Raw genomic sequence first — 13,946 nt, 5'->3', positions numbered from 1 at the left:
CATTTTGAGTGAAGTGAATCCACCAAATTGAAGACTAATCTGTTTTAATCTAATTTTTGAAATCTACTAAAATGAAGACTAATCCCTGGATCTATGATGGCTTGATAAAGCCTCCAAGGTAAGAAAGCCTACGAGACCTTGTGTAAGCAGAAAACCAGTGTTTTACATTGTAACAATAGCTCATAAATCACTGTTCATGTGTCACTGAGTTTTTCATTTGTATTTTCAGCTAGATGAGAAGCTAATGTGGGAAAAGCATTACATCCACAATAGTGCCTAGCAGTTTTCAGTTTAATCTCATCATTGACTTAATTACTTCTTATTAAATATTAGCCAGGTGAATGAACAAGAGCCTTTAATCTTACCTTCACCTGTCATCTATAAGAAATATTTGATATTAATGAGAACTTCTGACAACATCATTCTTACCCACCGGTTCTCTATTATGCATTCACTGAACCAATTACCAATCCTGAAATGTTATTTCAGGATAAGTGAACTACTGAAGATGGTTTACCTTTGAGCTTCTCCCACATGAGCACATACAACTCCAAAGAGCTTGACTGCAGAGCTAATAACTGATAGTGTTGGAGGTAAGGGCTTAGGCACAGAATCTCCCTCTACATCTTTCTCGTAAATAGAATAAGGGTCATACTCGAGACTTCCACAAGCAATACCATTACCAAGCAGGAGCTAAAAGAAAAAAAAAAATTACATATAAGGTTTTAAAACCACTGTTCAGGACTTCCCTGGAGGTCCAGTGGTTGGGACTCTTTACTCCCACTGCAGGGGGCACGGGTTTGATCCCTGGTCGGGGAACTAGGATCCCACATGCCACAAGGCGTGCCCAAAAATAAAACCACTGTTTATAGATTGAATCAACCCAAAGAGTTATTGAAAAATGACCATACCTGTTCTTCAATAAATCTATGGTCAGTATCTTGTAGCAAAGGACTCAATATTAGAAGATCATCCTGATGACAGAGGCGTGGAAGTAAAAATGTGGATGCTGCCACCTGTATATCAGGGGCAGTCAAGTCAGCAGCCAGCTCTCTGAGGACAGCACAAAGGTATCCTGTTGAATCAAAGAAAAAGGGCAAATAGCAATTTAGTAATAGCAGTTAACTGGTCCAAGAATGGGGTTAAAAAAGCCCAGGCTGAACTTTAATCTACATATCAGCTAACTTTAATTTATCACAGCCAAAGCCAATATACCTCCTCCTTGAGAATGTCCTACCGATGAATGGCTCAACTACGTGTTGCTGGTCACAAGGGTAAGAACAGACATCTCAAAGTATGTGTGTATGTATACTTTGTGATACTGAATAAATACTACACCCATTCTATTTAAATGACATAAAGCATAAAAACAGAATGAAAAAAGAGGAATAGATACAAAGGCAGAAAAAGAAGGCATAATAGTATGACACCCTAACACCCCACCACCCCAGCGTATGACTGTCACTCATCCTAATCGGCTGGATTAACTTCATTTACCTATACTCCCAATCTACTATCTCACCATTCCCCATATTATTTTGAAGCAATCCCTGGAAAGCATATCATTTCATCTATAAATATTTCATCGTGTATCACTAGAGTTAAGGACATTTTAAACAATCTCATTATCACAATTTCGTGTTTTAAAAATCACTAAACAGGGACTTCCCTAGGGGTCCAGTGCTTAAGACTCTGCACTCCCAATGCAGGGGGCCTGGGTTCGATCCCTGGTCAGGAAACTAGATCCCACATCCCACAACTAAGAGCCTACATGCTATGACGAAGATCCCACATGCCACAAAGAAGACCCGGTACAGCCAAATAAATACAATGAATTAAATAAATAAATAAATAAATAAAAATCACTAAACATCAAATACACGTTCAGTGCTCAAATTGTCAATTGCTTCATTAATGCCTGTTTTTGTTGGCTTTTTATGTTTGAATCCAGACCTAAGTGAAGTCTACATGTTGTAGCTACCTGATATATCTTAAGTCTCTTTCAATCTAAAGTTCTTCCTTCTACTTTTATTCCCTGTAATTTATTTGAAGAAATAGGATTTGTTCTACAGAAGTTTTTACATATTATAGCCCCCAAGGTAATTTAATTTGTTCCTTTAATGTCTGCAATTTTTTGTAAATTGGAACCTGGATCTAGGGAGGACTCATCTTTTTTTTTTGGTTTGTTTGTATTCTGAGCACCAACCTAGTTCATAGGTGGCACTGAGATTTTCCTTAAGACATGAGACAATGTATGGCTGTCTCTTTTATATATACGGTTGGAAAAACTGGTCCATTTATCACACTGACCTAACTTACCATTTCAAAGATATTTATCCTACTTTCTGATGGATTAGCAATAGAAAATTTTATCCACCTAGAGCATAAATGACTTTTGCTAGCTTGTAACTTAAGTACTTTAGGAAAGAGTAAAAATCATCTTGGAGAAACATTCACTTTTGGTTTTAAGCAACACCATCAGAACGAAATGAAGACTTGACTGAGACTACTTATTAGAAGTTAGGAAGGGCTCACTTCCCATTATTTTCTGTATTATTAAAGTGGTAAGAGTAGTAACAACAAATATTTGTTGAGGATGTAATATGTGTCAATAAATGTCCCAAAAGCTTTACATATAGTTTTCATAACCATCTCAGGAGGTCCAGTTAGTACTGTTATTTTATTAGGTAAGGAAACAGGAACAGAGACTTTGTTAATTGCCCAAGGTCACACAGCAGTTACATGGCAGAGTTTGACTGAAACACAGGCAGTCCAGGCTTCAGAACTTGAGCTTTGAACTATCATGCTCATTCATTCATTCAAACTGTGTTTAAGATACTGTGTTTAATATAATATACAAAGATGTTATTATATATAATCCTCCCTTCAAGAAGATAGAAGGGCTTCCCTGGTGGTGCAGTGGTTAAGAACCCACCTGCCAATGCAGGGGACATGGGTTCGATCCCTGGTCCAGGAAGATCCCACATGCCACGGAGCAACTAAGCCCGTGTGCCACAACTACTGAGCCTGCGCTCTAGAGCCCACGTGCCACAACTACTAAAGCCTGTGCTTAGTAGTTCCGGCCTAGAGCCTGTGCTCTGCAACAAGAGCAGCCACCAAAATGAGAAGCCTGTGCACCGCAACAAAGAGTAGCCCCTGCTCAACGCAACTAGAGAAAGTCCACACACAGCAATGAAGACCCAACACAGCCAAAAATAAAAACAAATAAATAAATAAATACATATATATAAAGAAAGAAGATATAAGATACTGGACACACACACGTTAACTATAAAATGAAGGTAGGAAGTACTAAGTTTCATAGAGGATGAAAAGAGAACTGCTGAGGTTAGAGAAAGGAGAGGTTACACAGGAATTGGGGACAGCAGACAGGGATAATAAAAACTTAATGAAGCAAACGAGAGTTGCTTACAGGAATGTCTGTTAGTTTAATTACTAGTATACGATACTCAGAAAAATAATTTTGTTGGTAGTACAATACGCAAGGTATGTTTGGTACTACAGCTAAACGTGACAACAGTGGTAAATCTCCACTTCTCATTTAAAGTGACTGCTGGCCTAACTGTCCCTGAACAAAGTACTCAAAGATGATTCAATTTTAAAATGCAAATATGCCTTTGTTGTAGAAATACATCACTTTCTGATGCTAATGAGGAGCAATTTTCAGTGTAGAGAAAATTGAAATACTTGAAAGGAGATCCATAACAAAACTAAGATAGGAAATAAAAATTAAGAACCCAATTTTTACTCCATAAGCTTCAGAAAATTAAGCAACTATTATGACAAAAGTCTGCTTTTGTTGGACAACCATGATGAAAAGTTTTGTGTTTTTTTTTTTTTTTTTTTGCTGTGCCAGGTGGCTGGCAGGATCTCAGTTCCCTGAGTAGAAATCAAACCTGGGCCACTGCAGTGAAAGCCCAGAATCCTAACCACCAAGCCACCACGGAACTCCCCAAAAGTTGTTGCGGCAAGCAGGGGCTACTCTTCATGGCGGTGTGTGGGTTTCTCATTCCTGTGGCTTCTCTTGTTGCGGAGCATGGGCTCCAGGCATGCAGTCTTCAGCAGATGTGGCACACAGGCTCAGTAGTTGCAGCACAAGGGCTTAGTTGCTCTGAGGTATGTGGGATCTTCCCGGACCAGGGCTCGAACCCATGTCCCCTGCATTGGCAGGTGGACTCTTAACCACTGTGCCACCAGGGAAGTCCCAAGCTAAGTTATTTAAAATATCAGTTGATATTTTAAAGTTCTGATTGTTATGTACCCATACCCATTATATGAATCTATTAAATAGAATATCATTTAAAAAAAATCAGAAGTCCTTAAGGAAAAAATTCCTTAATTCTATTTCCAGAGTTGTACATATGGAAAAAAGAGAGACATAAAATAGCAAATTATTATTTTTGGTTGAAAAATAAAAATATTAATATATCCATATTTTCATTTTTCTATAAACTAGTTTCTTCTCTAATTCATGTTAGAAAAATAGATACACTTGAAAAAGACAAAGAGGGTAAATGTAGATTTTCTTTTTTCAACATGTTAGTTCCTAGTAATTCCTGACTTCATCTCCCAGTGAATACTCTGGAAATGATTTAAAATCTATACACTAGTATATTCATTATTCCTTTAAGACTTCTGATTGCATTCCCAAACTCCAATTCTGAGAAAATAGTACAAGACTTTTTCTCTTTAAGTCCTTCAAGGGCAGACTTATATTATCATTTATCAGAAGATACACTGTGGGTTTTAAGTTGATATCCTAATATTCCTATATGTTTAATGAAGACTTCAAAAAATCAATTTTTTCATCTGTAGTTTGAGACAGACCTATCACTAAGCTTTGTCTATTTATTAAGTCTCTACTAGGTTACTTATAAATGGATTGATTGGCAGCACAGCATAAAACAGATCTATGTTATCTTGATTCCACTATTTACTGGATACATAAACTTGAGTTGGTTTTTGTAACCTCTTTGTGCCTTTATCTGTCAAATGAGGAAAATGTAACTAGCTCACTGTATTATCCTAAGATAAATGGGGTAATATATACAATTTCTAGTACAGCACCTGGCATACAGAGATGACTCTTGATACAGTTTCTGAGAAAGGGCAATGTATCCACTTTTTTTCCAGAGAAGTAAATACAAAATTCTTATTTTATATCAAACATTTTGCTAGGTAAATTTGTGAACCAGGAAGAGAGGTGGTAGGAACAATATCACTCACATAATGATAAAGGCCAAGACAGAAGTTATAAGTTGGTATCAATATTTTGAACTGCTGTGGTATATATTATATTGCATTTATTTGCAGAATAAAGATATAAAACAATAAAAGCAGTATTTTTACAAGAAATAGATTTGAAGAAACAATCAACTTAATATGGTTGGTTGAAAATTATAAAAATTTTTTAAAAAATAGATGCTCCCATTACACACAACTTTCAGCTTTCACCTCTTAAAACAAGCATCTTAAGTTATTCAGTAGTAGTGGCAATGTATTTTCTTAAAACTGTATTTTAAATTTACAAGAAAAGTTTTAGAACTAATTGTAAAATAGGGGCAAGTTTATTTTACCAAATGCAGTATTTTAATAGTCCAAAGCCATCCTGGGCCTAATAAAAGCAAAACCTACATTATAAACTTAATAAAATCAATTATACCTTGGTATACTGTGCAAAATTAAACTTCTATCTGGGCAGAGTTAAGAATGGAATAGTGGAAGGAACTGTATACAACAGATAGCCACTCTAGAAGGAAACTAGGAGTGGCCAAATTTCTAATAGATTTGCATTATATATTCTGCAGAAAACCCTGGAGTAGAATCAAGACCAATCTTTGTGACTCATTCTCTCCCACATAGTGAAACTAGGGATTTTTGAAAACAGCAAATGAAGTAGTCTGTTTGTTTGTTTTTAATGTATTTTATTTACTATAAAATCTTGAACACATGGGTTAAAACTGAACTCCCTAAACCTCCTATAAACAAAGCACTAAATAACTGCCATATAATTCATTTGTTCAGGTATGACTTTCCAGGCACTGTATTAGCCACAAACAGTAAAACATTTTGGTGTACCGCACATACCTTCATAGGTTTCAGGAGGTAATAAAATCAACAATTCGTAAAGCCTTTGTCTATAAACTACTGACGGTGTTTTCAAAGGGCTTCCGTATGTTTTTAGTATTGAAGAAAGCCTTAAAGTAAAAGAAAAAACACATCTTAAGTGTGTAAGTTATACAACGTATAAATATTCAACATGTTGACATATAAAGTAGCTATATATAATTAGTGAACATTAGCGCTGCTTTTATTATTTTTTATAATGTGTGACTTTAAGTTAAAAGAGGAAATATAAGCATCACACATGAAAACTATTTTGCTATCTTTTCTACACACTTCATAAAACTATATATTCAGTTAAGATTTCTAAGACTGTATCTTATCTAGAAGCTGCAACTCTTACTAAACTCCAAAATTTACAACACTGCATTTGTGAAAAATAAAGTCTATTACATAGAAAAGGAACAGGCCAAAGAAACAAACAAATTGAAGACACAAATACCTAGAGAAAAATCCAAGTGTCTGTTAGAAACTTGATCTGGAATGTGATCACCAAATAAAAATGAATCATCAAAATACACAAAATCATAAAACAAATTCTCTTTTAATAAAGCACAAGCTAAGCCAATGTTTCCCTAAAAGTTCCAGTCATAATTAACACTTCCTATCTTCACTCTCTTCTTTCACATTCATGTACTTTAAAAAAATCTATTCATTCTCACTAGTGGTATTAAGACATCATTTTACTGATATTCATTCAACTAACAAATATTTATTAAAGGATTACTACTCTTTGCCAAGGTACCATGTTATCAAGTGGTGTACAGTTTTCATCTCCTGTAGCAATACAGAAATTCAATGGAATTACTTTTGTTGTGCCACTGGAATAAATCCACTAGGCTGTCATGGAATGAGGTTTCCAGGTACTCTAAGAAATTCTGGCAATGTTTATTCATTTGTATTTGCTAGAAAAATACTGCTTGCTTTTACTTGTTTCTAGATGAAAAGAGAGTTATCTTTGACTTGTCATTTTATTAAAAAAGAAAAAGTTGGTTCCATTTTTTATCTTTCAGGTTAGTAAACAACATTTATAAAACCTGAGAGAAGTTTTTTAGTTATGAAAGTTAAGAATAAATCCACTGTAATTTTGTATTTCTCTAAAACAAGACTGGAAGAATTACAGCTGACATATGAAAACTATTTAAATCATATTGACAAGACATTAAGAAATTACAAATTATATTCTTAAAAAATCCTGCAACATTCATTTAGTGTAAATACAACAGAATTTAGTTCAGAGGATTGTTTGCATGTGTGTGTTTAAAGAAAATAAGATGGATACAACAAAATAAGAACTTAGGAAAGCATTCCTAGGGGTTTCCTGCTTCTATAAGTAGGGCAGATTAGAGTCTCTGAAGGACCTTCCTCTATAAATACACTTAGATCCTGGATAAAAGATAATTAGCATTGCTAGACTTAAAGAAACGGACTTTTCCAAGGCTTAACTCCCACCCCCCCAAATAAACAAACATAAAATGCATGAAACAAAACATAAGCTAAAATCAGAGTGGGAACACCAATACCAATACCAACAAAAGAACTTCAGTTGAGCTTGTGCCCCTGGCAAAGTAGTGCTGATAAATGGGATCTCCTGAAGGTAGTTTAAATGGTCCCAGGTCCTGGCAGAGGCAAAGGCCTACTGAATTAAACCCAGCTGAAGAGAAAATTAGTGAACTAGAAGAGACAGCAGAATAAATCACCCAGAAAACAGCAGAAAGAAAAGGAAAAAAATATATAATACAAAAAGATTAAGAGACATGGAAGACAATACAAAAAGACTGAGAATTTGTTTAATCACAGCTCCAGAAGTAAAGTTTAACAGGAACGGAAAACAGGCAATATTTGAAGAGATAACAGCCACTTTTCCAGAACTCCTGAAAAGACATGAATCCAACGAAATATACAGCAAATCAGATAAAGAAATTCACAAACTGCCAGTTTAAAGCAGAAATTATGAGATTCAATTTTTAAGAACTCCAATTATATGCAGTTTATGATACACCTAAAAACACAGTGACATGGAAAAAGATATACCACACATGTAAAACTGTAAACATTAGACTTTAATCAAAAAGTATTACTAAGGACAAAGAGATTTATTGTATAATGATGAAAAAAGATTCAACTCATCGGGAAGATAAAATTACTTTCTCAGAATATGAAAAAGGAAAAATAAAACTTTGGAAAAAAACTGATAAACCCAATATCAGAGGGAGGAGTTTAACACATCACTCTCAATTATTGATAGGTTAAACAGAGAAAAGGTTAGTGAAAATAGACGGAACAATTTGACTAAAAGAACAATATTTGTATAGAGCAAGTCTCAACAAATTTAAAAGGACAAGTACATACAGATCACATTCACTAAGTACAATGCAATTAAATTAACAATCAGTAACAAGACTGCAAGCTAAAAACTGTTCCATACATTCAGAAACTTCTGAACAACTTCAAAGAAATTATAATGAAATTTAAAAATACATAAAATGGAAAAAATAGAAATAATACATTTCAATACTTGTAGGATTCAGTAACTGGACCCTTACAGGGAAAATTATGGCCTTAGCTTATATTTTAAAAATTTAAAGAAATTCAATGAGCTACTCATTCAAATTAAGCTGTCAGAAGAAGAACAAGAATTTAAGAAAATGGGAATAATCACAAGCAATAATTAATGAAACAGAAAACAAGTTCAAGTTTCGTTCACAATGGTGGAGTAGAAGGATGTGCGCTCACTCCCTCTTGTAAGAGCACCAGAATCACAACTAACTGCTGAACGATCACCGACAGGAAGATACTGAAACTCACCCAAAAAAGGTAACCCACATCCAAAGGCAAAGGAGAAGCCGCAATGAGACAGTAGGAGGGCACACTCACAATAAAATCAAATCCCATAACTGCTGGGTGGATGACTCACAAACTGGAGAACAATTATACCACAGAAGTCCACCCACGGGAGTGAAGGTTCTGAGCCCCAAACCAGGCTTCCCAACCTGGGGGTCTGGCAACGGGAGGAGGAATTCCCAGAGAATCAGACTTTGAAGGCTAGCGGGATTTGACTGCAGAACTTCGACAGGACCAGAAGAAACAGAGACTCCACTCTTGGAGGGCACACACAAAGTAGTGTGCACATCAGGACCCAGGGAGAAGGAGCAGTGACCCCATAGGAGACTGAACCAGACCTACCTACTAGTATTGGAGGGTCTCCTGCACAGGCAGGGGGTGGCTGTGGCTCACTGAGGGGACAAGGACACTGGCAGCAGAAGTTCTGGGAAGTACTCCTTGGCATGAGGCCTCCCAGAGTCCACCATTAGCCCTAGCAAAGAGACTGTGGCCTCCAGTGCTGGGTCACCTCCAGCCAAACAACCAACAGGGAAGGAACGCAGTCCCACCCATCAGCAGACAAGCGGGTTAAAGTTTTACTGAGCTCTACCCACCACCAGTCCCTCCCATCAGGAAGCTTGCACAAGCCTCTTAGGTAGCCTCATCCACCAGAGGGCAGAAAGCAGAAGGAAGAAGAACTACAATCCTGCAGCCTGTGGAATGAAAACCACATTCACAGAAAGACAGAGAAGATTAAAAGGCAGAGGGCTATGTACCAGATGAAGGAACAAGATAAAACCCCAGAAAAACAAATGAATGACTTGGAGATAGGCAACCTTCCAGTAAAAGAATTCAGAATAATGATAGTGAAGATGATCCAGGACCTTGGAAAAAGAATGGAGGCAAAGATCAAGAAGATGCAAGAAATGTTTAACAAAGACCTAGAAGCATTAAAGAACAAACACCTAGAAGAATTAAAGAACAAACAGAGATTAACAATACAATAAATGAAATGAAAAATACATGAGAAGAAATCAATAGCACAATAACTGAGGCAGAAGAAAGGATAAGTGACCTGGAAGACAGAATGGTGGAAATTCACTGCCATGGAACAGAATAAAGAAAAAAGAATGGCAAGAAATGAAGACAGGCTAAGAGACCTCTGGGACAAGATTAAAAACACCAACATTCACATTATAGGGGTCCCAGAAGAAGACAGAGAGAAAGGACCCAAGAAAGTATTTGAAGAGATTAAACTTCCCCAACATGGGAAAGGAAATAGCCAGCCAAGGCCAGGAAGCAGAGAGTCCTATACAGGATAAACCCAAGGAGAAACATGCCAAAACACACAGTAATCAAATTGACAAAAATTAAAGACAAAGAAAAATTACTGAAAGCAACAAGGGAAAAATGACAAATAACATACAAGGGAACTCCCATAAGGTTAACAGCTGATTTGTCAGCAGAAACTCAACACGCCAGAAGGGAGTGGCATGATATATTGAAAGTGATGAAAGGGAAGAACCTACAACCAAGGTTACTCTACCCAGCAAGGATCTCATTCAGATTAAACAGAGAAATCAAAAGCTTTACAGACAAGCAAAAGCTAACAGAATTCAGCACCACCAACCCAGCTCTTCAACAAATGCTAAAGGAAATTTTCTAAGTGGGAAACACAAGAGAAGAGAAGGAGCTACAAAAACAAACCCAAAACAATTAAGAAAATGGTAATAGGAACATACATATCAATAATTACCTTAATATGAATGGATTAAATGCCCCAACCAAAAGACATAGGCTTGCTGAATGGATACAAAAACAAGAGCCATATATATGCTGTATACAAGAGACCCACTTCAGACCTGGGGACACATACAGATTGAAAGTGAGAGGATTGAAAAAGACATTCCATGCAAATGGAAATCAAAAGAAAGCTGGAGTAGCAATATTCATAGCAGATAAAATAGGCTTGAAAATAATGTTACAAGAGACAAAGGACACTACATAATGATCAAGCAATCAATTTAAGAAGACATAACAATTATAAATATATATGCACCCAGGGCTTCCCTGGTGGTGCAATGGTAAAGAATCTTCCTGCCAATGCAGGGGACATGGGTTTGAGCCCTGGTCTGGGAAGATCCCACATGCCATGGAGCAACTAAGCCAGTGTGCCACAACTACTGAGCCTGCACTCTAGAGCCTGTGAGCCACAACTACTAAAGCCCACATGCTTAGAGCCCATGCTCCGCAACAAGAGAAGCCACTGTAATGAGAAGTCCGCACACCACAATGAAGAGTAGCTCCTGCTCGCCACAACTAGAGAAAGCCTGCGTGCAGCTATGAAGACCCAATGCAGCCAAAAATAAAATAAATTAATTAAAAATAAGTAAATAAGTAAATAAATATGCACCCAACATAGGAGCACATCACTACATAAGGCAAATGATAACAGCTATAAAACAGGAAATCAACAGTAACACAGTAATAGTGGGGGATGTTAACACCTCACACCAATAGACAGATCATCCACACATAAAATTAATAAGAAACACAACCTTTAAATGACACAACACACCAGATAGATTTAACTAACATTTATAGTACATTCCATCTGAAAATAGCAGATTACACTTTCTTCTCAAGTGCACATGGAACATTCTTCAGGATAGATCACATGTTGGGTCACAAATCAAGCCTCAGTAAATATAAGAAAATTGAAATCATATCAAGCATCCTTTCCAACCACAACATTACGAGATTAGAAATAAATTACACGGAAAAAAACCATATAAAACACAAACACATGAAGGCTAAACAATACGTTACTAAATAACCAAGAGATCACTGAAGAAATCAAAAAGGAAATCAAAAAATACCTAGAGACAAAAGACAACAAAAACATGACGATCCAAAACTTACGGGATGCAGCAAAAGCAGTTCTAAGAGGGAAGTTTATAGCAGTACAATCCTACCTCAAGCAATGAGAAAAACCTCAAATAAACAATCTAACCTTACACCTAAAGGAACTAGAGAAACAAGAACAAACAAAACCCAAAGTTAGCAGAAGGAAAGAAATCATAAAGATCAGAGCAGAAATAAATGAAATAGAAACAAAGAAAACTATAGCAAAGATCAATAAAACTAAAAGTTGGTTTTCTGAGAAGATAAACAAAATTGATAAACCCTTAGCCAGATTCACCAAGAAAAAGAAGAAGACTCAAATCAACAGAATTAGAAATGAAAAAGGAGAAGTTACAATGGACACTGCAGAAATACAAAGCATCCTAAGAGACTACTACAAGCAACTGTATGCCAATAAAATGGACACCAGGAAGAAATGGATAAATTCACAGAAAGGTATAACCTGCCAAGACTGAACCAGGAAGAAATAGAAAATATGAACAGACCAATCACAAGCAATGAAGTTGAAACTGTGATTAAAAATCATCCAACAAACAAAAGTCCATGACCAGATGGCTTCACAGGTGAATTCTATCAAACATTTGGAGAAAATCTCACACCCATCCTTCTCAAACTCTTCCAAAAAATTGTAGAGGAGGGAACACTCCTAAAGTCATTCTATGAGGCCACCATCACCCTGATACCAAAACCAGACAGAGATACTGCAAAAAAAGAAAATTACAGACCAATATCACTGATGAATATAGATGCAAAAATCCTCAACAAAATACTAGCAAGCAGAATCCAACAACACATTAAAAGGATCATACACCATGATCAAGTGGGATTTATCCCGGGATGCAAGGATTCTTCAATATATGCAAATCAATCAACGTGATACACCATATTAACAAATTGAAGAATAAAAACCATATGATCATCTCAATAGATGCAGAAAAAGCTTCTGACAAAATTCAATGCCCATTTATGATAAAAAAAACTCTCCAGAAAGTGGGCATAGAGGGAACCTACCTCAACACAATAAAGGCCTTATATAACAAACCCACAGCGAACATTGTTCTCAATGGTGAAAAAATGAAAGCACTTCCTCTAAGATCAGGAACAAGACAAAGATGTTCACTCTCACCACTATTATTCAACATAGCCTTGAAGTTTTAGCCACATCAGAGAAGAAAAGAAATAAAAGGAATCCAAATTGGAAAAGAAGAAGTAAAACTGTCAGTGTTTGCAGATGACATGATACTATACATAGAAAATCCTAAAGATGCCACCAGAAAACTACTAGAGCTAATCAATTAATTTGGTAACGTAGCAGGATGCAAAACTGATGCACAGAAATCTCTTGCATTCCTATACACTAAAAACAAAAAATCATAAAGAGAAATTAAGGAAACATTCCCATTTACCACTGCAACAAAAAGAATAAAATACCTAGGAATAAACCTACCTAAAGAGGCAAAAGACCTGTATGTGGAAAACTGTAAGACACTGATGAAAGAAATCGAAGATGATTGAAACAGATGGAGAGATATACCACGTTTGCGGATTGGAAGAATCAATATTGTGAAAACGACTATACTACCCAAAGCAATCTACAGATTCAATGCAATCCTTATCATATTACCAATCGCATTTTTTACAGAACTAGCACATAAAATCTTAAAATCTGTATGGAGACACAAAAGATCCCAAATAGCCAAAGCAAATTTGAGGGAAAAAACAGAGCTGGAGGAATCAGACTCACTGACTTCAGACTATATTACAAAGCTACAGAAATCAAGACAATACGGTGCTGGCACACAAACAGAAATATAGATCATCGGAACAGGATAGAAAGCCCAGAGATAAACCCACGCACCTATGGTCAATTAATCTATGACAAAGGAGGCAAGGATATACAATGGAGAAAAGACAGACTCTTCAATACGTGGTGCTGGGAAAACTGGACAGCTACATGTAAAAAAATGAAATTAGAACACCCCCTACACCATACACAAAAATAAACTTAAAATGGATTGAAGACCTAAATGTGAGACCAGACACTATAAAACTCT

At 36.3% G+C, this 13,946-nt stretch overlaps 1 protein-coding gene across 4 annotated transcripts in view; it reads right to left on the bottom strand.

Annotated features, from left to right (window-relative positions):
- HEATR5A (HEAT repeat containing 5A) overlaps window positions 1-13,946 on the bottom strand; it is a 114,842-nt gene that overhangs the window by 48,639 nt on the left and 52,257 nt on the right. For all 4 annotated transcript variants that reach the window (XM_059057206.2, XM_059057204.2, XM_059057205.2 and 1 more), the window contains exons 14-16: window positions 6,109-6,218; window positions 912-1,075; window positions 518-693 (exon numbers count right to left, since the gene is read on the bottom strand). In XM_059057206.2, the coding sequence (XP_058913189.1) occupies window positions 518-693; window positions 912-1,075; window positions 6,109-6,218 (450 nt within the window). The remainder of the gene's footprint in view (window positions 1-517; window positions 694-911; window positions 1,076-6,108; window positions 6,219-13,946) is intronic.

Source organism: Kogia breviceps, chromosome 3 (assembly GCF_026419965.1).
Source record: "Kogia breviceps isolate mKogBre1 chromosome 3, mKogBre1 haplotype 1, whole genome shotgun sequence".
In the NCBI taxonomy this organism is placed as follows: Eukaryota; Metazoa; Chordata; class Mammalia; order Artiodactyla; family Physeteridae; genus Kogia; species Kogia breviceps.
The sequence above is the reverse complement of the archived record's forward strand: the minus strand, read 5'-3'. Positions and strand labels throughout refer to the sequence as shown.